We start from the raw sequence: 24,872 nt of genomic DNA on the forward strand, positions 1-24,872 counted from the left end.
CAACTTATATATGATCCCCAATCAGAGACAACGATAGACAGCTGCCTCTGATTGGGAACCACACCAACATAAAAGTAAAGAAACTAGAATGTACTAGTACTACAGCCAGGGAAGGTGAGCATACCTCAGTAACTCATACTGTACTACATCCAGGGAAGGTGAGCATACCTCAGTAACTCATACTGTACTACATCCAGGGAAGGTGAGCATACCTCAGTAACTCATACTGTACTACATCCAGGGAACGTGAGCATACCTCAGTAACTCATACTGTACTACATCCAGGGAACGTGAGCATACCTCAGTAACTCATACTGTACTACATCCAGGGAACGTGAGCATACCTCAGTAACTCATGCTGTCCTACATCCAGGGAAGGTGAGCATACCTCAGTAAAACTCTGTGTGCACTCTGTGTTCCCTGTCTTTGTCCAGGTAAATCCCTCCCCCTTGCTGTACTGTACCTCAGCTATAACTCAGAGAGGGATGTGTCAGCTTTGAATGAAACCTAATCCTTCTTCTCCTTCACTTGCACCCCCGGGGGCTTCGTTTGGCCTGCTCTCTCTCTCCCCCCCCCCTCTCTTTCTCTCTGTATGGTGCTCAGGTGTGCTCTTACATGCTGAGACTCCATGTCATTACCGCTCTAATCACAGTCAGGGTCTGGAGCAGGTAAGCGCTGATTCTGGAAGCGTACAGGGAAGACTGCTCATACTGTAAGTACTACTACTGTCTGCGTTATGATATGAGAAAGCTACTGTAACGTTGCACCGATCTCATGATACTGATCTGTAATAAGCTTTGAATGGGACATGCGTTTGGTTCTTGAATCATCCCTCTTTTTTATCAGATACTCTATTGGGAAATTGGCTTGAGGCAAATCTGGTGCAGTAGATCACTTATCAAATATAGGTATCCCATAGATCTCAAATCTAGGTTTCATACTATTTTCCCCCGAGTTGTTGGCAGCCATTTGGTGTGATGTATTTGAGATAAGACGTCTTGTTTCACTGCCTCTTTGAGGGCTTTTGTGGGACATTCATTCGATTCACGCAGTTGGAGAAGATCATATGGAAAACCATATTCTGTTTTCATGCAATTAGCGATAACATAATGCCAAGGAAATATGTACATACTTTGTTCTACAGTATACTGTCCATTAAAACCTACATTATTGCCAACAATCTTTAATATGTGATGTTAAATGACTGCTTGATGTGCATTCAGGCAATGTCAGCTACATTATGTTGGTTAGCTGGCTTCACGTTAAATTCTAGCGACTGTTTTTCACCTGAGATTTGAGTTACTGTATGGATTGGTTCCACGATGCAAGTCGAAGCATAGCCTAAGAGTAAATCCGCATACTATCTCTTGAGGCCCATACATTCCCATTGAGGTTCATTCCTCCCTTGAGGGTTCACTTTTGCAGGGAACAGTGATATACGGCATTGTACATTCCAATGTAGTCCCTTGGGCGTATTATTTTGCTGCCATGCATTCAAAGTCTCCCATTGTGAATTGGCTATACGACCCACGATGTGAGAAAAGTAGCCCATACAATTAGGGAGACGGTCAAATCAGTCACACCACCAACGGTATTTGCAGCCGAGCTAATATCACATCACCAGAATGATCGGAATATTTCCTGATGAAGCAAATGGCTTCTGTGGTATGTGTAAACTTGACTGTTGCAGCCACGTTGTGTTTACAATACATTGCCTAAACATGTGGTGGTTTAGGATTATTAATTTGATCACTCTTCTGGTGTTGAGAATTTTCCTGCGCTGCAGCAAAAGGCAGATGATTTACATAAATTCACTGAAAACCCACACTAACACACAGTTTCATGTGTTAAACAGCATTGCACTTTGCATGTAGCCTACTTTTGTCCAGCTAATAGCCTAACCACTGATCAAGTAACCTTTTGGACTAAACGTTCAAATCCTATTGCTGCAGGATTATCTTGCAGGTAACTGCCAAAATAGAGGAAACACCAACATAAAGTGTCTTAATAGGGCGTTGGACCACCACGAGCCAGAACAGCTTCAATGCACCTTGGCATAGATACAAGTGTCTGGGAACTCTATTGGAGGAATGAGACACCATTCTTCCACGAGTAATTCCATCATTTGGTGTCTCTCATACTGTAGGTGTTCAATTGAGTTGAGATCTGGCGACAGAAATGGCCATTGCATGTGGTTTACATAATGTTCGTGCTCATCAAACCATTCAGTGACCACTCGTGTCCTGTGGATGGGGGCGTTGTCATCCTATATGGGCATAGCCATGATAGCCAAAATAATGGCCTGCCCTGCATGTCTGGACCTATTTATCAGCATGTTGGTGAAACCTTGATTTATCTCTGATAACGTGAATACCCTCACCTACTTGTACTGGTAGAAAGGTCCAGAACATCAACTCTCCACTCTAAGTCTCTGTTTAAAAAAAAAAAAACTCTGTTCATTTCAGCAGTTCATGTGTTGTTCAATGTCTGACCTATGACCAAAACCTGACTAATTACATTTTGACAGACCCTCTCCCTCCCTTCTCCTTGACAGTGATAACCACTTTGGCCTGGTCCACTGGACCCTTGTTCATTCTTGGACTAAAAAGCACCTCCATTAGAGCATCTCTATTGAGTGTTGCTTCTTTGTCAGGGAATAGGCTTAATCTGGGTCCAAGTGAACTGAACATGGTGACTCTGTCTTCAAAGTCAAATCAACGTTTATTGGAAATGCTTATGTTTCTAGCTCCAACAGTGCAGTAATATCTAGGAAACATATTGTGTTTTCACACTCTGGGTTGTTTTCTACCACTCAGTAGGTCTGGCAGCCAACGACCTGCAGGATGGTTTCTCTGTTCCTGCTCGTGTGTAAGTCGCATGCACCTTCCTTTGGCACTATTTGAATTGATGACAGGCAAATCACATGTAGCAGAAAAGGGAAAAAACAGATCCTCAGAGCTATTTGTTTCAACAGGGGCAGGATTAAATGGTCTTGTTTTTGGCAGGAAGAATCTCTTTGCCATTATAGTCCATGAGTCCTCTTTTCCACAAGCGTGTGATCACTTGCTGCACACCGATGGAGAATATTTCCACTTGCTGGCACTTGCTTTCTCTAGCGGGAGACATTTTTATTTGCATATTTTCCCTAATATTCAAAATGGTGGATATCATTTCAGTCATGTATGGACAACTTCACTATCGTCAAGTAGAAATGTCGTCTTATGAAGTTGTATTATTTTAGTTTTTTTTATTCGTTTTTATTTCTGTTTAATAAAATATTTATTTTCGTAAAGGCCCCATCAAAGACTGCATGTCTTTAAAACAATTTGTAATTGACTTAAAATGTTTACTTAGAAAATGAAAAGAAGAACAACATCTGGCTTGTGTATGATTACAGTGTCTGGATATAATCAACAGCACACAAGTCTTTAATAATGACCTGTAATGTTTACATATGGACAGCTTACACATACTGTAATTATAGTCAAATCGTCTATCCGTTTGTCTGGTTCACTATGCTGTTAATTTGTGAGCATTGGGTTTAAACCCTTCCAAAACAAATAGCACAATGCTCATAATATTATCTTCCATAATCTAGTTTAGTGCAGCCTTGACATCATACTTTTTCATTCGGAATCCTGTCTTACATTTAGTGTTAATCTATCATCTATAAACAAACACGAAACAGGTTAAAGCAAAAGAAAAGGATTCAAACATTTTTACTTTCTTGATGCCTCTGACAGTTCAGTTTCTCTGTTCCAGTGCTGGTACCCGGGGCCCTCCTCCAGGAAGACTGTGATGTCAACTCTTGCCACCCCCAGCTGGGGGACCTGATGGTGGGCCGCGCTGCCCAGCTCTCCGCCTCCTCCACCTGTGGACGGAACGGGCCCCAGAACTACTGCATCCTCGGATACCTGGAGGTCAGGACTTAAACCTTGATAGGGGGGCTCTGTGGTGCGCCGTTCCTAAATACAAACTAGAGACGTGGTGTTGAAGGCAGTGTTGTCTGCATATGTTTACCTGTCTCTCTGTACACAGTAGTAATGTCCTAACAGAGATGTTCCACAAACACAGACAGACAGATTGGCAAACGCGTGCAGGTACTATAGCTGGGATCCCACTCAAAAAGGCATCAGGCTTGCCAGTACCAGGGTTGAGGAGTAACTGATTACATGTAACCTGATTACAAAAAACTGTAACGTTCATCAGTGAATTTACCAGCAAAAAATACGGTAATCAGATTACAGATACTTTACAAAACTAGATGATTACTTATTTGATTACTTTTATAAATTCAAAAAGGATGTTTGCGAGAAAAAATAAATACATTGACGCCTTAGTTTTCTCTATGAAATTTAGCTCAGCATTGAAAAAGTTTGCAAGTGTAAGTTTATTTCACCTGAGTGAGTCTGACCACAAGTCAGCGACCGCTATGATGACACACCAAATGCGTTTGATGGATCCTTTTTGTCTTCTAATGCCTCTTAAGGGAAAAAATAATCCAAAAGTAACTATCAGATTTAGAAAAAACCGTGGTAACTAGTAACTGTAACTGATTACATTTAGAAAGTAACCTACCCAAACCTGGTCAGTATTATCTACAGAATTTCAACAGGCTTTAAGCCAGACGTTGAAGGTTAGAATAGTATATAAAGTGTTGTTTTAGAACTCTCTCCGTTTGATTGACAGCTCTGTGGCTCGCCCTTAAAATGCCTCATACTGCAGACGTGTCTTGATCTGCTACATTTATAGGTCATTACTTGTCTTTTCCCTGAACATGCTCTGGGACTAATTTTTCTGCTCTCGCTATGATGATTGCGTGTATAATCCTCTTGCTTCCCCTTCCATTTTCTGTCTTTTTCACTATCTGCCTTTCTCCCTCACTTTCTGTCTCTCCTTCTACTTATCCTTTTCTCTCTCGCAGCTCTTCCCCCTGTTCTCCCTTGACAGGGTGATAGGTATGTGGGGTGTGTTCCTCTTTTGCATGTCATTTTCTAGTTCATTTTGGTTCTTTTATTTGATTCAATTTCTTATTAGTTAGTCAGAACAGATGCATGACAAATGTTGTTCTCTAACTACCGATTGACAGTTGTGAACAACAGTAGAGTCTTAAGGTGCCCTCTGGTTCATACCTTGTCAAGACTGAGTTGATTTAATGGGATTATTCCAGTGTTTGTGAATCCTTGTCCTCACACGCCTACCATCGCTAGGAAGTTCTATACACTTTAGTATGATTTGTGGTCTTATGGCTTTATAAGTTACTTTTGTTCGTAAAATACTGCCTCCTTTTTTTGGGGGGGGGGGGGGGGGGGCAGTTAAGAACTAATTGTAGAACAAAAACTGCAACTTAATCGCTCACTCAGTTATTGGAGTTGTTGCCATGACAAACCAATTAGATGTGTAAAACCACTCTTTTATTTTGAGTAACAAAATGGAAAATGTCCCTTTTTGTCTCTCTCAGGATGAGCAGAAGTGTTTCAAATGTGACTCCAGGCAGCCCTACAACCTCTACAACAACCAAAACAGCCACCAGATTGAGAACGTCATCACCACCTTTGGCCCTGAGCGCAAGATGAAGTGGTGGCAGTCTGAGAACGGTGGGTCTCGCTCCAGATGTTGTTTGTATGATAGCCAGGCCTGGGTCAAAAACACAATGTTACTTACGTGAAAGTATTTGAGGTGAGCTTTAGCCTGAGTACCGACAGGGCGAACTACATCACTTGAAAGTATTTGACGCATGTATTTAAACCAAGTCGGATCATATCAAGAGGTGAGCAAGAATGCTCCAACACCTTAAGAATGGCTCGGCTAGAGCTTACTATACGATGACAGCTATGGGAAATCCCTTTTTAGGGACTTTTGGACTACAACTGATACAAAAGACCTTGTCCTTGACACCAGTAAATGTATTCTTACAACATTCACTGATACCACTATCCATCCATAACTGTAGGGGTTCATCAAGTCAGTATCCGGCTGGATCTGGAGACTCTGTTCCAGTTCAGCCATCTTGTCCTCACTTTCAAGGTATCTAACACCCCTTGTCTAAGACCTCTCACAGGCCATAACACAGTGTTCTTAACTATTTTCACTCTGTCTGCACTGCCACTTCCTGCGGTGTGCTAATATTTCCTTTTGTTGACCTTGAAGAGTTTCCGTCCTGCCGCCATGCTGGTGGAGAGGTCCAAAGACTACGGGAACAGTTGGAAGGTGTTCCGTTACTTTGCCGAGGACTGTGCCTCCCACTTCCCTGGGGTCTCACAGGGGCCGGCTGACAGCACCGATGACGTCGTCTGTGACAGCAGATACTCCGCCTCAGAGCCATCTACTGACGGAGAGGTGAGATACACAAACACACACGCGTTCACATTTTGGTCATTTAGCAGACACTTATCTAGAGTGGCTTACACACACATGTAAAACGCAATAACCAAACTTATGGCACATATCTGTGATTCCATTGCAGGTGGTGTTGAAGGCTCTAGATCCAAGCTTTGACATAGAGAACCCATATGCTCCCCATATTCAAGGTTAGACACAGCTCCCATACTTTTCATTGCATTATTACCATCGGTGGAACAATGTAGAATTATACGTATATTTAAAAATATATATTTAAAAAACACACACACGTTCACCCATTTGAAATGTTCTCCCCTTCAGAGCAGATCACCTTGACCAACCTGCGGGTCAACTTCACCCATCTGTTCACCCTGGGTGACACCCTACTGGGGCGGAAGAAGAGGAACCCTCAGGAGAAGTACTACTATGCCCTGTACGAAATGGTGGTGCGCGGCAGCTGCTTCTGTAATGGCCATGCCAGCATGTGTATGCCCGTGGATGGCACCCGGGGTGACGTCTTAAATGAGCCTGGCGTGGTGAGAATGGCGCAGAAAGGGAATGTAGCAGTTGTACTGTATCCATAATGGCCACATTGAATCCTGAACGGGTTTTTTTCTTCTTTTTTCGTTGGTTTCTTCGAGTATTGTTTACCGCCGTATATCTCTGATCTTGCTCTCTTAGATTCACGGGCGCTGTGTATGCCAACACAACACTGTGGGCACAAACTGTGAGAGATGCCAGGACTTTTACAACGATGTACCCTGGAGGCCGGCCGGCCAATCTGACCCACATGTCTGCAGAAGTAATGCACTTTTAATGGGCTATTTACTATTTGACTGGTGTTTATGCATGAATTGACTGGAATTCAAACCCGAGATGCTTATGTGGAAAATAGAATAATTGTTTTACATTGTATAAGTATTACATTGGTGTTTGTTTCTTCACTTAGGGTGTAACTGTCACGGTCATTCGGAGACGTGTCACTTCGACATAGACCAGTACCAGGCCAGTGGGGGGGTCAGCGGGGGGGTGTGTGACGGCTGCCGACATGACCGCATGGGTCCCCAGTGTGAACGCTGCCGACCCTATCTCTATCAGGACCCCCAGCTCTCCATGGAAGACCCTCGGGGCTGTATCTGTAAGTCAGCTTCTAGCAGGTTTAGATCTAGATTGGGCTCTTGGTCTAGGCAAATAATCTGCCAATGATTTATATGAAGTTGTCCCTGTAAGTCTTGTACTACTCCCATGAAGTGCAGTCAATAGACGCTTGCATTGATGTCATCCTATATGAAGCTGTGCATCGATGACGTCATTCAATCTCTCTCCATCTTGTTCTAACGGTGGATCTCATTGGCTCCCTCTGCTACAGCATGTGACTGTGACCTGACGGGGTCCCTGGATAACGGCCTGTGTGACCCCGTGTCGGGCCGCTGCGTGTGTAAGGAGAACGTGGCGGGGGACAGGTGTGATCGCTGTAAATTTGGCTTCTACGGGTTCAGCCAGGAGGACCCCACTGGCTGCCAGAGTAAGAATCTTTACCAAGAGCCAGATCTGCTTGACTCATTCTATATCTATGGTGGCCTCCCTGTGGTTCATCCCCTCTCTCTGATTGGTCCTCTGTGTTTAGGGTGCAGGTGTAACTTCCTGGGTAGTGTCCTGACCCCCTACCCATGTGACCAGGTGACAGGCCAGTGTGTATGTCAACGCTTCGCCATGGGACCCCTGTGTGACCAATGTCTGGTAGGACCATGTGTCCATGACAACCAGTGTTGTAGCGATGGAGTTGCTTCTTTCTGCCACATTTATTTTGATTTAGCTCTCACCATAAATCTCGCTCTTGCTGTCTCGCTCTCTCTCTCTAGCCAGGTTACTGGGGTCTGGGGAACACTGTACACACCTGCTCACCTTGTGACTGTGACCATGGAGGAGCCTACAGCAGCACGTGTGTAAAACATCATTGTACAGTACATAATGACTTCTTAAAGTGGCTGTCCACTGAAAATCTCACAATTTCACTCATATTTTAATTCATTATAGGTCATATTTCATAGAAATCTAGACAGTTACTTCATATATACTGTATATATACACTACCGTTCAAAAGTTTGGGGTCACTTAGAAATGTGCTTGTTCTTTACGGTAGTGTATATATTTTTAAGTCTTGGACAGAGCTGAAAGATGGAGAAGAGTGTGCTGAAATAGCAGTGGTGCAGATTTGAACCCATGCTGCAGCAGTACATGTGCACTGGAAGCAGCTGCCTAGACCACTAGAATACCTAGGCCACACTAGACCTTTACTTCACTTAACTGACGTAACACCTGGTTTTTTTTTCAGTGAGGTGAAACACTCCTCATCAATCCCATCTGTCCTACTCAATACATTTCTATGTAAACATTCTGAACGTTTCACCTCTGAAACAGAATACACCCCAGGCTAAGCATGTTCTGTCTTGCTCCCTTGTCCAACCTGATTGGCTGTATCTCCCTGTCTGTTATGTCCACAGGTGCTCTTCATTGGACGGCCAGTGTCAGTGCCTGCCAAACATGGTGGGCCGGAGCTGTGGTGATCCTGCCCCGGGACATTTCCTGGCTGCTCTAGACTACTACCTGTACGAGGCAGAGAACGCTGCCCCACTGGAGGGAAAAAGCTCCTCCCCTCTGGTGAGGCCTGAGTATGACATTTGACCTCCAGCATTGTGGCAAATGGCTGTGGATGGAAAGCTTCAGTGTCAAACTTTTGATATTGGATTTTGGCAGCAATTCAAAAACACTAAGTTGATGTCTGTGTGTGTTCCTCCCCCAGTTGAAACCCACAGACCTGCCTGTGTGTGAGGAATACTACAGACAGCAGGGCTATGACATCAAATATCAAAATGGCCGCTTGGTCCTGACCAGGAGAAGCAAAAGACAAGCCAGGAGGAGAAGACAGGGACAGGTACTAGCAATGGCTCAATACCTTACTTACACAGTACTGGCGTAGTACTAATTAGTAACTAACACTGGGTTTCTTTCCATCAGAGGTCCATTCCCCTGGACCCAGGCTCAGCCCTCCAGATTGTGCCCCGGGAGAGGACACCAGATGTACCAATCACTTGGACCGGCCCAGGATTCGTGCGGGTCCTGGATGGTGCTGGGCTTAGGTTCACTGTGGACAACCTCCCGGCGTCCCTCGACTACCATCTAGTCATCCGCTATGAACCAGAGGTGAGGGCAACGATAGCAACTAAAAACAAATCTGAAACAATGGAAACACGCTGTAAGTGTTGATGTGTGTTCGTGTGAAATCATTTCTGTGTGAGTTTGAGCTTGTATTTATTGTGCCCTCAAAGTTGGACACTGTGCTTACTTTGTTCTCTGAAGTCGCCAGATGACTGGATGGCCTCTGTGAGCATTGTTCCATTATTGGCTGGTGACGGAGGTTGTCCCACTAGCCCGAAAGGGGAGAAAACCCTCACCATACCTGGGGCTGCCAGGTAAAAGACAACTGCACTCATTAACATAGTATATCACCAATATCAACCTGAGGTCACACCCGAGGTGAATTGTGCAGTATTTACCCCTAAGTCTGATAACATTATGATTGTGTGTTTGTCCCCAGGGTTGCCATTTTGGATACGCCTGTGTGTCTGAACGCGGGAAGAAGATATTATGTGGACATCACTTTTAGGAAGCAGCCCAACTCTAACCCTCAGTCCAGCTCACATACCCTCGTCGACTCAGTGAGAATACCATCACCTTATAATTTCTATCATAATATCATTTGTCATGGGAGATGTAGTCTTCTGAGGTACCCCGGTTAAACCCATGAACTTCCTGTTTCTAGATGGGTCTGATCCCTAAGATGGAGTCTGTGCAGGACTTCTGTTCGCAGAGTGAGCTGGACTCGTTCAGAAGATTCCGCTGTTTTGAGTTGGCTGCTGAGCAGGAGACCCTGCCTGATGTGTGTTATGGCCTCATTGGAAGCCTGTCGGCTCGCATACACAACGGTGCCATGCGTGAGTAAAGCCTGGCCTACACTAAACAACATCTCCACGCTATCACAGTGTACACTGTGGGTATATACTCATTCTGGCAACAGAAATCAGCACTTGTTTTCAGCTAGCTCTGAGCTCTGAGCCCTGAGCGAAGGTAAGAGACTTTGAAAAAAGCCAAAGTTTGTATGGGTAATGCCATTACCTGTGTCTCCAGTTTGCAGGTGTAACATCCAGGGTTCTCATGGCCCCTACTGCAGTAAATACGGAGGGCTCTGTGAGTGCAAGGCCAACGTGGTTGGCCGCTGCTGTGACTCCTGCGCCCCCCTGAACTTCGGCTTCGGACCCAACGGCTGTGCACGTATGTCACCATGACAAAGGCTTCCTATGGTTACATTCTATGGTTACATACCATAATATATACATGTGTGTGTTTGAAAAGGTGCTGTGAGGTCTTTGTTGTGTTTTGATTGTGACCAAACCTTTTCCTGAACAAGAGAAGATAGTCTCTCTCTCTCCATCCCACCTCCCCTCCTCCAGCCTGTGAGTGTGACCCTCGCGGTGCAGTGGCGGAGCTGTGTGACCAGGTCAGAGGTCAGTGTCCGTGTCGTATGGAGGTGGGCGGGCGACGCTGTGATCGTTGCCTGTCTGGGTACTACGGCTTCCCACTGTGTCGGCCCTGTAAGTGCAACGGCCTGGCTGAACTGTGTGACCAGGACACTGGAGCCTGCCTGGACTGCAGGGAGCACTCCACCGGATACAATTGTGAGAGGTGACGGCTCTTTCATTTGTTTATTCATTTCCCTATTAGAATCAACCCATATCTATAGCCTGGTTCCATATCTACGTGTGCCGACTCCTTTGATTATCATTCTTTCTACAGTCACATGCAGTGCACACAGTGTCAATCAGACTGAACAATGAATGTTGTGTGTTTGGTTGCTCCAGCTGTGTGGAGGGTTACTTTGGTGACCCAGTCTCCAGGGAGCCCTGTAAGCCTTGTCTGTGTCCTGACACTCAGTCCAGTGGACGGTTCTTTGCCAGCACCTGCAACAAGGACCCAGAGTCTGGTAGCCTGACTTGTGACTGCCTGGCTGGACACACAGGTGTGTTTGTGTGTTTCTGCATGTGCACTCTTTTCAACATTTGATGAAAGCTACTGGCTAGTTTGACTGCTCAATACTGACCTTTGAACCACGTTTCCCTCCCCGCCCACATTCCATTCAGGTCTCCGCTGCGATGCCTGCTCCGCTGGTTTCTACGGCGGCCTGACCGCGCCGGGCGGCGGAGGCTGCGACGAGTGTCTATGTAACAACAACATCGACCCTGCTGACAGTGACGCGTGTGACAGTGTGACGGGCGAATGTTTGCGTTGCCTCCACAACACCCAGGGACCCCGCTGTCAGAGCTGTAAGCCTGGCTACTATGGAGACGCACTGGCCCAGGACTGCAAAGGTATAGCAGGGACACACAGTATCAAAATCGTCATCAAATCCCATGACTGTTTGGATATGATATGTGGCTATTTATGTGTGTTTTACTGTCTTTATTTTTGTTTGCGTGTTCCCCAGAGTGCTCCTGTGACCGGCAGGGAACGGATGTGACCCAGTGCCCTCTGGGCAGCCCGTGTTTCTGTGACCCGCTGACGGGTCAGTGCCCGTGTCGGGCGGGCGCGGTGGGCACGCTGTGTGACGAGTGTGCCACCGGCTTCTGGAACATTCAGGGAGAGTCCGGGTGCCAACCGTGTAAATGTGACCCTGCTAACTCCTTCAATAACCACTGTGACAAGGCATGGCCTCTATACTCCCTAGCACTTCATTTTACATACTTGGATAATGGATAAATAAAGATGCGGTTGAAGTCGGGAAGTTTAAGTGCATGACACAAGTAATTTTTCCAACAATTGTTTACAGACAGATTATTTCACTTATAATTTCACAATTCCAGTGGGTCAGAAGTTTACATACACTAAGTTGACTGTGCCTTTAAACAGCTTGGAAAATTAAATGCTACCAAATACTAATTGAGTGTATGTAAACTTCTGACATATTATTCTGAAATTTCACATTCTTAAAATAAAGTGGTGATCCTAACTGCCCTAAGACAGGGAATTTTTACTCTGATTAAATGTCAGGAATTGTGAAAAACTGAGTTTAAATGTATTTGGCTAAGGTGTATGTAAACTTCCGACTTCAACTGTATACAGTCAGGTCCAAAATGATTGGCAACCTTGTTCAAAACCTCTTTGGGCTGCAATCCCGTTAACGGGATGATATGACAACAGCCAGTGAAAGTGCAGGGCGCCAAATTCAAAACAGCAGAAATCTCATAATTAAAATTCCTCAAACAGACATGTATGTATCTTATACCATTTTAAAGGTAATCTTGTTGTTAATCCCATCAGTGTCCGATTTCAAATATGCTTTTCAGCGAAAGCACCACAAACGATTATGTTAGGTCACCACCAAGCCACAGAATAAACACAGCCATTTTTCCAGCCAAAGAGAGGAATCACAAAAAGCACAAATAGAGATTAATTTTATCACTAACCTTTGATGATCTTCATCAGATGACACTCATAGGACTTCATGTTACACAATACATGTATGTTTTGTTTGATAAAGTTCATATTTATATCCAAAAATCTGAGTTTACATTGGCGCGTTACGTTCACTAGTTCCAAAAACATCCAGTGATTTTGCATAGCCACATCGATTCAACAGAAATACTCATCATAAATGTAGATGATAATACAAGTTATACACATGGAATTATAGATATACCTCTCCTTAATACAACCGCTGTGTCAGATTTTTTTTTTACTTTACGGAAAAAGCAAACCATGCAATAATCTGAGACGACGCTCAGAAATATAATACAATTAGCCGCCATTTTGGAGTCAACATAAACCAGAAATTACATGATAAATAGTCCCTTACCTTTGATGATCTTCATCATAATGCACTCCCAGGAATCCCAGGTCCACAATAAATGCTTGATTTGTTCGATAATGTCAGTTATTTATGTCCAATTAGCTACTTTTGTTAGCGCGTTTGGTACACCTATCCAAACGCTGGTGCTGGTCGACCATTTCTTCGGACAAAAACTTCAAAAAGTTATATTACAGGTCGAAGAAACATTTCAAACTAAGTACAGAATCAATCATTAGGATGTTTTTATCATATATCTTCAATAAAGTTCCAACCAGAGAATTGCTTTGTGTCTTGAGGAGGAACGGAGCGCAGGAAGATATCATGTGCTATGCGTGTGACCAGGAAATGGCTGTCTGCCAGTAAGCTGACTCATTCCCCTCTTATTCAGTCCCACAACACAGTAGAAGCCTCGTTTCTATAGACAGCTGACATCTAGTGGAAGCCCTAGGAAGTGAATCTTCATTCATATCCTAATGTGATTTCAATAAGGAATACCAACCTCAGATTTCTCACCTCCTGTTTGGATTTCATCTCAGGTTTTTGCCTGTCATATGAGTTCTGTTATACTCACAGACATCATTCAAACAGTTTTAGAAACTTCAGAGTATTCTCTATCCAATACTAATAATAATATGCATATATTAGCGACTGAGACTGAGGAGCAGGCCGTTTACTCTGGGCACCTCTCATCCAAGCTACTTAATAGTGCCCCTGCAGCCATAAGAAGTTAAAGATCAGCAAAAAAGACTGCATAAAATAATAGTGCAGATACTGAGCTATATTGTATGCTCCACATTTTTTGGGAAAATAATATTTTATAGTATACTAATACAATTGCTCGAAGAAAGATTTTGTTTAAAGGGGAGGTCAAAAATACGATTTTCCTGTGTTTTATATACAGTGTACAAAACATTACAAACACCTTCCTAATATTGAGTTGCACCACCTTTTGCCCTCAGAACAGCCTCAGGTCATTGGGTCAAGAACTCTACAAGGTTGTGTCAAGTTGGCTGGATGTCCTTTGGATGGTGGACCATTCTTGAAACACACGGGAAACTGTTGAGCGACTGTTTATACCTACTACCATAAACCCGTTCAAAGACATTTAAATCTTTTGTCTGGCCTAAATGGCACACACACACAATCCATTCCTGAATTGTCTCAAGGCTTAAAAAGCCTTCTTTAACCTGTCTCCGCCCTTTCATCTGCACTGATTTGAAGTGGATTTAACAAGTGGCATCAATAATGGGATCATACCTGGATTCAACTGGTCAGTTCCTGTTGAACATTCATTGTTCCTGTTGTTTACACTCAGTGTATATTTCCACGCTGAGGTTGGAATAATATTGTGAAAATGATGATAATGCGCTTTTAGTGTATGTGCTGTTTGAAAAGACTGCCTGAAATTTCAGTTTGTTTGGCTGGGTGTTTTTTTTTCTTCACCAGGTGTTGTTATAAGTTAATAGACCAACAACAGAGATTTTCCCCTCCTCTCTGCCAAAAACAGCTAGTTTTCAGGTAAACACATCCTTCCCGTTAGGCTCCTCCTCTGGGGTTTGTGGTATATGGCCAATATATCACTTCTAAGGGCTGTATCCAGGCACTCAGCTTTGCGTCGTGCCGAAGAACATCCCTTAGCCGTGGTATATTGGCCATATACCACACCACCTCGTGCCTTATTGCTTAAATATACACTGAGTGTACAAAACATTAGGAACACCCAGGTGAAAGCTATGATCCCTTATTGATGCCACTTGTTAAATCCACTTTAATCATTTTAGATGAAAAGGAGGAGACAGGATAAAGAAGGATTTTTAAGCCTTGAGACAATTGAGACATAGATTGTTTATGTGGGTGAATGGGCAAGACAAAAGATTTAAGTGCCTTTGAACGAGGTATGGTAGTAGATGCCAGGCGCACCGGTTTGTGCCAAGAACTGCAACGCCACTGGGTTTTTCATGTTCAAGTTTCCCACGTGTAACAAGAATGGTCCACCACCCAAAGAACATCCAGGCAACTTGACACAACTGTGGGAAGCATTGGAGTCATCATGAGCCAGCATCCCTGTGGAATATTTTGACACCTTGCAGAGTCCATACCCCAACAAATTAAGGCTGTTCTGAGGACAAAAGTGCAACTAGATACTACGATTGTTCCTATTTTTTTGTATGCTCAGAGTCTATAAAACACAGAGAAATCACGTTTTTGACTGTACCTCCCCTTTAAACAAAATCCCTTTCTCTGAGCAATTGTATTAGTGTACAATAAAATAATAATAATAAAATGTAGCATACAATATAGCTCAGAATTTTGTGTTATTGATTTTATACAGTCTTCTTTGCTAATCTTTATCAGGGTTGCCAATAATTATGGACCTGACAGTGTTCTATACTATTATATGTCAAAGCATGGTACAATGAGATATGTATTTGTCCGAACTATATAAGTCTTCATACTTGACTCTTTAGGTGACTGGTCATTGCCAGTGTCGTACTGAGTTTGGAGGAAGACAGTGTGATGAGTGTGGGGAAAATCACTTTGGGAACCCTGACCTGCAGTGTGTTTGTAAGTTGTGGCCGAAAGTGATTATTGATAAATGGCTAAGTATTGGGTCTTTTAGATTCTAGCACCTCAAAGAGAGACAATAGTGTTTCAGCGTAAAATAATAATGATTGACACTTGTCCCTTCCCTCCTTATCACGTCTGCGTAGCCTGCGATTGTAACATGGAGGGTACCGACCGCCCCGCCTGCAACCCATTGACGGGTGAGTGTCTGTGCCGCGTTGGTGTGATGGGCATCTTCTGTGATGAGTGTGCCCCTGGGTATGACCAAGTCTTCCCCGCCTGCCTCCCGTGCCACCCCTGTGCCGTCCTGTGGGCGGACAACGTCACCGACGTCCACCGTGCCGCCCAGAGGATGCGCACCTTCATCCCTCCCCACCGCGAACAGCTGGAGCCTGGACACAGTCGTCAGTTGCAACGAATGCTGGAGATGCACTCCAAGCTGGACTATCTGGGGAACCTGACAGGGAGATCCCTACCTCGGGTGAAAGACGTGGAGAAGCTGTGTGTCATAATCTCGTATGTAAACAGCATTTCTGAATATTGAGCCATGAGGTGAAATTATTTACACTGTACGTTTAGCAGTCATCTTGGAGCTGTACACATTTTTCTTCCTCACAGGAAGCTCAAAGACTCCATAGACCCCAACGCCATCATCGTGGACTCATCATCTCTTCTGAACACTGAGATCGACAACATCCACCACGAGTTCAAGATGCTGTTGGATAACTTAAGGAACAAAATCGGCGAGGCTCCAAAACTAGATCTAAAAGAAATGCAGGGTACATAGGGCCATATTGTTTACAAAATAAAATGGAATTCACTGTAACTTCACTGTGTGTAGAGAGCAACTCTATATAATGTAATGTGATCAAATGTAAAGGGTTTCTGATTTGTGTGGACGTTTATTTTGATGCTGATCCAGAGGCCCTGGAGAAGATCCGGAAGCAGCATGCAGACTTCATGGCTGATGAGAAGAAGGTGAAGGAGGCCGAGAGGGCCCTGGAGAACTCCATGGACACACGGCAGGAAATCAAAGACCATCTGTCCAGCTGCAGCATCTTGGGAGACATGGAGGGGCTGGAGAAGAAGGTCAAGGCTCTGAGTGTGGCCAAACTCAACAAAAACGTGAGTGTCCCTTATTGTAGTGCTTGCACTGCATGCATCAATAGAGTGATGCGTTAGCGTGAATGGCAGTCTGTTTCAATTGTTGCCAGCACCATTTTGGTAGTCAGGATATAAACCATGTTACACTCTTTGGCTCCTCCTAGATCTGTGGAGGCCCAGGCGATGAGGAATGCTCCAAATCAGAGTGTGGGGGTGCGCTGTGTCGAGACTTCCTGGGACAGAGAGAATGTGGGGGTCCTACGTGCAAGGGCAGCTTCCCTGTGAGCCACAATGCCACAAAAACAGCTGAGCAAGTAGAGAATGACCTTATCGACCTGCTCCAAAAACTAAAGGACTCCAAGATCAAGGCATGTTCCCAAATACTTATTTCTGCTTTAAAATGGAAAAATATATATTTAATACAGAATAGTATATGACACAAGTCTCAATCTCTCCTGTTCAGATCAATGAGGCCAAACAGGTGACCCAAGGCACTCATGAGCAGGCAGAGGAGCTACAGAAGAAGATCACTGACAGCAAGGAGAAGTATAAGAGGGAGAAGAATGACACCAAGGACCTCATCAATAGGGTCAAAGACTACCTCACAGGTCAGTGTGATTGTTGGCTGGATATAAGCTTGAACTGTCCATGTAAAGATCCCTTAAAAATGTGATTTGTTGACTTGACTTGTGTGGCCGACTTCTCTGCTAACAGATGAGATGGTGGCGCCAGAGGACATAGAGAATTTGGTCAAGGTTGTTCTGGCCATCCAGCTGCCGGGCTCTCCGGACGACATCCGCTCCATGATCCAGAACATCCGGGGCGTGCTGACCAACTTCATTGAGTTCAAGGAGGATCTGAAAAAACTGAAGGACCAAGCCAAGACAGCCCAGGACCTGCTGGAGAAAGCTCAGGCTATCAGGTTAGCCAGTACCATGTTTTTTATATGCGTAACTGTCACATTGTACAAACCTGCAGGCTAAATTACCATATTTGTACCACGGTTGTCAATTCATTAGGGACAGAACCAGGGCTATTGATGTTACGGATCTCAAGAAAACCATCACGGACACTGAGAATACACAGGACAAGGTTGAGCAAGACCTGGAGAAGGCTAAGGAAAGCAATGGCGTGGCGAACAAGATGATTAAAGAGGTCATTCTCTCTTAACACCTTCCGACTCTCTCTCTCTCTCTCTCTCTCTCTCTCTCTCTCTCTGTCTCTGTCCCTCTACCCATTCCTGCTGGTGCGTATTTGTATTAGTCTAAACATCCATCAGACTCTTTCTCATAACTTGATCTATTTGTCATGGCCCCAGATTGAGAAGAAACTGAACAACATAGAGACTAACTTGAACTCTACTAGAACTCCAGAGATGCTGGAGGAGATTGAGGTTCTGAAGAGCAAGACCGAGATGAACAGAGAGCAGGCGGAGCAGGCCAAAGCTGATGCAGATGCAGCCATAGGTGCCACTACTGACGCAGAGAAGGTATGTTGTCTCCACTTGATAACCACTACTCACTGACCACTTTGGTACGATATTGTGATAGTGTGAGTATAATGCTAAATAGGTATGGGTTTTTGTTTTTCTCTGACTTATTTGCCAGGGGCTTGACAAGGTGACTGCGCTGTTTGATAGGCTAAAGACGGGAAACACAAACCAGACCAATAATGAAGCGGCCAACGAACGCCTGAAGAACATTACTGTGGAGGCAGAGAAAGTTGCAAAAGACATCCAAGATAAAATTCAACAAATTGACGGTAAGTCTCAGGACTTTAAAACAGAGCTAACCTACTCCTATCTCGTAGAGCCACGAGGTGTGCAGGCTTTTGTTCCACACCAGCAGTAACACACCTGTTTCAAAGAATTGACTAATCATGGTCTTCGTTTTCTCTTTGTTGCTTCAGACTTGGAGAAAAAGATCCAAGACTTCATCAGAAACAAAGAGGACAAGGCCAAGGAGGTTGCCATGTTGCTGGAGATGGTAGAAGCCCTCCAAAAGGAGATTACTGCGCGTGTGGATGGTTACATTAACTGTACCTCCTAACACCCCCAAGGTGGATCAAGAGATGATTCAGGGTCACAGACATCTGGACCGCTGCGCCACAAAAGGCCCTGCATCTCAGTGCAAGAGGTGTCATTACAGTACCTGGTTCGAATCCAGGCTGCATCACATCCGGCCATGATTGGGAGTCCCACAGGGCGGCGCACAATTGGCCCAGCGTCGTCCGGGTTTGCCCGGGATAGGCCGTCATTGTAAATAAGAACTTGTTCTTAACTGACTTGCCTAGTTAAATAAAGGTTCAATAAAATAAAATAAAAAGCTCTTGAGTTTTGCGGCTGAATTTGAGAGTGTAGTTCTCCTAACGCTCCACAGGGAGGCGTTTGGTGATCCTGAAACTGACAGTTGAGAGAGAAGGCTCTTGTGTGCTCGTTCTTTACTTTATCTTGTAATACACATTATTATTTTACCAACCTGACCTACTTATCTGCTTACATGGTCTAATGTGAAAAAAGGGGGAAAGTTTTCTTGCTGACCTTTTTCAGGTTATTCTACCTCTACATTCTACCTCTACTCTGCATCTACATTCTTTCCAATCATTTTCCAGTTTGTACCCTGGTCTTTGGTGGAAGTAGACCTCTTTGTAAGATTTGACAGGTCTTTGTTGAGCTTGTTATTGGCCTGAAACAATGTTGCCCCCAGCCTGGCTTAGGATGTGATGAGATTTAACACACTCTCAGGTTTGGAATGGGTCCCAGCTGGGTTTGGAATGCGTCCATTTGTCACTACTCTGGCCCGGAATGTTCACTCTCTCTTTGCCTTTTGCACAGGTGGGCATTAAATGTACATTGTCAATTTTGTAATTGACGTGTAAAATCCCAAATGTCAGTTGCATTAAGCCCCCACATCCACTATAAGACCCCCCCTCTCGGTTTTACTCTCTCTGCCTCTCTTTCTCTCTCTCCACCTCTCTTTTACTCCCTCTACCTATTTCTCTCTCTACCTCTCCTTCTCTCTCTCTCTACCTCTTTCAAGCTCATTGACCATGCTTTGTGGTGAGGAGAACACACCACTTACTACTAATGTCATTTCCATCCAGCTGTTAATGGCTAACTGCCATGCTTGTTTTGCTTCAGTAAGACTCTGTGCTCTATACAATTGACCTGAGTTAGCAGCCTTTATTGCCAGATTCTAGATCTGTATATGCTTTAGCCAACTCTTCTGACTGTCAGACTAACGACACGACAGAGAGGAGTTGGCTAAGAAAGCATAAACAGATCTCGAGCCAGGCTACAGTATTTACATAGTAGCATTGAATTATACGTTTCTCTCAAAAGTCAAATGAAGTTGCAGAATGTGGGTATGAAATAAAACCGGGTACCTCACAGGTAGAAATGATATGGCTTTTCATCAAAGTAAACGAGTGGACATGGACGGAATGCGTATGAACAATCGCTAGGGCTCTTGTTTGCTCAAATCCTAGTGAGTGGTGAGTTCCATCCCATTCTTCCCAGGACACAGTCAGTCCACTCACCGCCGGGAACGTGTCACAGACTGGGGTCCGAATCCCCTCCCTCCCCCCTGGTTGTGTTTTTAGACGGGAGGAATTCACAGGCCACTGATTGCGCTGCCTGATTGAAGGTCGCCACTGGTTCGTGTGATGCAACTAATTACAGAAGAGGGCGGTGGTTATTTGATAACCTTTTAAACCTTTTAATGTTTTTTAGTTGCGTTTGTTCTTGAATGGACAGATTGTGCTATGTTTAGCCCGTCAGTGGTATTTCTTACCATGGATTATTAGGAATTATTTCAGAATGAGAGATTGCGTTGACTGTATTAGTGTCATTTAACAAAGGCCTACATTTATTTTTTGCAAATGAGACCCCTTTTCTGTGTTGCAAGACTAGTCGCATGTCCCTTCAGGTATCATACGTCTTTGTTATTTTCAGCAGTAAAACAAGGAATGGTTCATGAATACCACAAGTATGTTTTCAAAGCCATGTGATGCGGTCAATCAGTTCTTTCTTTCTTTAATGTGCCTAGTGGATGTGAACACGGTCTAGTTTCTTTGACTCAAAAATCTTATTGAATCTGTTCCCACAGTCCCCCTCTGTCTTCTCACAGGTAATTGAATGAGGACATCTGGCCTGTTTCTTCTCCAGCCTTCTGAGCTTTTGCAGCAACATACCGTGTTATATAATTATGGTGGTAGGTTATTCACCGTAGGTGATAGTTCAGTCTTTGGTGCTAGCCTGTCATTACCAACAACAGTACAGGAAAGTTACAAGGGAAAACGTTACAATTTGAGATTCAATGGACAGCTCCAATAACAGGGTGGGACATGTGGGGGTGGTGGTACATGTGGCGGTGGTGGTACATGTGGTGGTGGTGGTACATGCGGTGGTGGTACATGTGGTGGTGGTGGTACATGTGACGGTGGCACATGTGGTGGTGGTACATGTGGTGATGGTATATGTGGTGATGGTGGTACATGTGGTTGCGGTGGTGGTGGTGGTACATGTGGGTGTGGTGGTACATGTTGTGGTACATGCAGGGGTGGTGGTACACATGGTGGTGGTGGTGGTACATGTGGTTGTGGTGGTGGTACATGTGGTTGTGGTGGTGGTACATGTTGTGGTGGTGGCGGTGGTACATGTGGTGGTGGTGGTACATGTGGCGGTGGTGGTACATGTGGTTGTGGTGGTGGTACATGTGGTTGTGGTGGTGGTACATGTGATGGTGGTGGTGGTACATGTGGTGGTGGTGGTGGTGGTACATACTTTTGAGTTCCGCTTGGTGGAGGGGAAACTCACTGTTCAATGCTCTCTTTGCCTTATTTCCCTCCAGTACAGTAAATTAGTAGCATGGCTTCAGTACCTAGATGTACCCCCTGGTTTACCTGTGCCTAGGGACATAGGGTAGCTTCCTGCCTTGGTGGAGAAACGTCCTTTGTTCTAGATGAGTAGGTATAGATGGGGGTTCATATCTAAGAGAGTACCGTGTGTGTGTGTTTTGAAAGCTCTCTCAATGTGTGCAGAGTGAGATGCTGTCATGATTATCCTTTCTGCTCCAAATAATCCGCCACATTCGAGATAACCCGCAGCTAGGCCTAATGATTTAACTCCTATGTAATTCGTAGTTAAACATATCTTACACGTTGATGAGCACTTGGAGCTTGGTGGTTTTTACTTTATTGACTGAACTGGAATTATTGAATAGGGGGAGAGCTAGTTACTGTGCGCATGCTTGAGGAGAGGGGAAGAAAAAAACACGGTTTGTTCAGTGGCGACAAGAAAAAAGGTGAGGCGCAAAACTATACTATAAGGAACCACACACAGCCCCACTGAGAGGACCCGCAACAGGAGAGGTGGAAATATCAACAAAAATGTTTATATTTCAAATTGCGACCATGCTATGTAAGTTAAATTATTTTCAAATGTTTTCTTAAGAACGCATGGCCAACATTGAGTGAACTGAAAGAGCATAATAACGTTGCAAGTAATTCATAAAATACTGCTTATTCCTATAAGGACAGTAGTTCTTATAATGTTTGAATAGTAAACGCGTCATAATTTGATTAAACGTTATTGTGGAGTGGTTTGGCTTTTTTGTTTTACTGTGAACCATCTTGTTCTTGTTTTCAACTCCGCACGAGACATTTAATAGCGCATGTGACATTAATATAGGCTAAATCAAAGGTTCATAGGCTTGTGTTTTCAACGACAAAAACTGTTTTATTATGTAGGCCTAGCATAGGGACACCATTCTGAGCACTTTAATTAAGAGGGTGGGCTAATGTAGCCTATTCCTATACTTTCATGAGAGATATTTGATAATAAAACAACACTCAAACAACCCTGCCTGAATAAATTCAATTGTTCAAATCTGCCTCCTCTTTGCATAGCCGCAGGGACGTGCGTCCTTGCCCAGGTAGGCTTTCCAGAGTTCAGCGATGTATGCACGGAGGGGAGCTGCTACCCGGCTACCGGAGACCTTCTCATTGGCAGAGCACACCAGCTCTCCACCAACTCCACATGTGGCCTCCACCGGCCCGAGCCGTTCTGTATCGTCAGTCATTTACAGGTAAATGTGTCTGGCACAATAAAGAACGCATTTGAACTAGGTCCAATATGTTATTATAGGCCTATAAAAGTAAGTAACTCTGGGCTTTTAATCATACTCATATTGTTATGACAAGTTGGCAACAGTTAAAACCTAATACAGTAAGACTCACGGTGGTGCTGTTATCAAAAGGCTCCGTTATTGTTACAGTGGCACCAGCGCGTTATGTAAAGTTAGCCTGGCTAGTAGCTACCATATTCATCATAAGCAAGCTCTCTGATTTGTGGTGTCCACTCGGGCAGCAGTTGGAGTCTCTCATTCATGCCTGTAGTAGGGAGGGAGATAAGCAGTGGTGTAGTGGTGCCTGGAGAAGTGGGTATACTCATAAGCAGCATTGTTTCTTATTTTCAGGTTGAATAAATACTGTTACAATAGTTTGTAAGAGCCTTAACTTTAGGCTATTTACTGTATTACAAAAGTAATATTGAATTGCATGTGGTTGAAAACGCAACCAAATATCAACAATTAAAGGAGAGGAATCTAATGCTTGAATAGTTAAATCTGAGCCTCTGCCTTATATTTAATAACTTATATTTTTGGTTGAGATGAATACATGAATCCAACATATCAGTTATTAATTTGTAGACATACTGGTATTAAAGCCAAACTGGCACAGTGGCTCAGATAGAACTACTCAAGCAGAAGAAAGCCTACATGTTCTTCAAATGTTGATATTTGGTTGCATTGACAACCAAACACAATTCGATTTCCAGTTTGTTTACAAATGTATTATTGATATGTTAAATGAATAGGACCAAATCAAACCTTAAATGCACTTTTAAATGAAGTTGGATTTGATTTAGTCATATTATTTAACTTACATTTTTGGTTGCGATGGAGACATGAATCCAACATATTAATTATTAACTTGAAGATTACATTTTAAATCAACCAAAGCTTGAAAACCAGGGGAGGCAGCCTAGTGGTTAGAGCGTTGGGCTAGTAACTGAAAGGTTGCTGGATCTTATCCCTGAGCTGACGAGGTAAAAATCTGTCCTTCTGCCCCTGAACAAGGCAGTTAACTCTCCGTTCCCCGGTAGGCCATCATTGTAAATAAGAATTTGTTCTTAACGGACTTGCCTGCTTAAATAAAGGTTCAATTGAAATAGGCCTATATGTATTGTCTATTTTTGAATTGAAACAATAGCTGTTGATGACTTTGCAAATGCTATATAGGCCTAAATAGATGATATGTCACTTATAAAGTATTATAAAGCATGGTTACATTTAATTTACTTTGTTAAAGGATCCGCCAGTTTTTTTTACATTTTCGCCTAAAATTACATACCGAAATCTAACTGCCTGTAACTCAGTCCCTGAAGCAAGGATATGCATATTCTTGATCTGGTAAAAGATAATACAAAGAAAAACAAACCGTTCGTTAGCCGTTCGTTTGTATTTTTTTGTACCATCTTATTTGAAATACAAGAGAAAGGCCATAATCTATTATTACAGTTTAGGTGCAATTTAGTGTATGTGCAACGTTTAGACTGATCCAATGAGCCATTGCATTTCTGTTCAATCTGTTTAATCAAGACTGCCCAAATGTGCATAATTTGTTTATTAATAACTTTTCATGTTCAAACTGTGCACTTTCCTCAAACAATATCATGGTATTATTTCACTGTAATAGCTACTGTAAATTGGACAGTGCAGTTGTATTAACAAGAATTTAAGCTATATATATATCAGATATGTCTATGTCCTGGGAAATGTTCTTGTTACCTACAACCTCATGCTAATCGCATTAGCCTACGTTATCTTAACCTTCCCTCGGAAGGGACACCGATCCCAAAGAAGACCTACCCTTTGGAATGACTTCGATAGCGACA

General features: G+C 43.7%; 2 protein-coding genes across 2 annotated transcripts in view; both read left to right on the top strand.

Moving 5' to 3' along the window:
* The first annotated feature begins 641 nt into the window (after window positions 1-641).
* LOC139407948 (laminin, beta 4) lies at window positions 642-20,290 on the top strand. Its single transcript, XM_071151823.1, has 35 exons — window positions 642-712; window positions 2,817-2,868; window positions 3,763-3,920; window positions 5,462-5,597; window positions 5,954-6,027; window positions 6,151-6,339; window positions 6,467-6,530; window positions 6,664-6,878; window positions 7,024-7,144; window positions 7,292-7,480; window positions 7,712-7,867; window positions 7,970-8,082; window positions 8,205-8,284; window positions 8,847-9,003; window positions 9,146-9,277; window positions 9,361-9,546; window positions 9,703-9,815; window positions 9,941-10,061; window positions 10,166-10,337; window positions 10,531-10,674; window positions 10,854-11,085; window positions 11,262-11,419; window positions 11,541-11,768; window positions 11,885-12,102; window positions 15,715-15,811; window positions 15,958-16,327; window positions 16,430-16,590; window positions 16,734-16,936; window positions 17,080-17,283; window positions 17,379-17,523; window positions 17,630-17,837; window positions 17,935-18,070; window positions 18,234-18,404; window positions 18,523-18,676; window positions 18,824-20,290. Exons 2-35 carry the CDS (start codon window positions 2,844-2,846, stop codon window positions 18,961-18,963), a joined length of 5,370 nt encoding a protein of 1,789 aa, XP_071007924.1. The 5' UTR covers window positions 642-712; window positions 2,817-2,843; the 3' UTR covers window positions 18,964-20,290.
* A 1,870-nt stretch (window positions 20,291-22,160) lies between these two features.
* Window positions 22,161-24,872, top strand: part of LOC139407926 (laminin subunit beta-1-like) — a 36,238-nt gene continuing 33,526 nt past the window's right edge. The window contains exons 1-2 of the mRNA XM_071151813.1: window positions 22,161-22,334; window positions 22,823-23,001. Of these exons, the coding sequence (XP_071007914.1) occupies window positions 22,304-22,334; window positions 22,823-23,001 (210 nt within the window). The 5' untranslated portion in view covers window positions 22,161-22,303. The remainder of the gene's footprint in view (window positions 22,335-22,822; window positions 23,002-24,872) is intronic.

This window comes from Oncorhynchus clarkii, chromosome 1 (genome assembly GCF_045791955.1).
Source record: "Oncorhynchus clarkii lewisi isolate Uvic-CL-2024 chromosome 1, UVic_Ocla_1.0, whole genome shotgun sequence".
Classification (NCBI taxonomy): domain Eukaryota; kingdom Metazoa; phylum Chordata; class Actinopteri; order Salmoniformes; family Salmonidae; genus Oncorhynchus; species Oncorhynchus clarkii.

Coding starts and splice junctions, on each gene's coding strand:
- LOC139407948 (XM_071151823.1), top strand. CDS start 2,844: ATGGTTTCTCTGTTCCTGCTCGTGT. Junction 10,062..10,165: donor CACATACCCTCGTCGACTCA/GTGAGAATACCA, acceptor TCCTGTTTCTAG/ATGGGTCTGATCCCTAAGAT. Junction 16,937..17,079: donor TGGCCAAACTCAACAAAAAC/GTGAGTGTCCCT, acceptor GGCTCCTCCTAG/ATCTGTGGAGGCCCAGGCGA.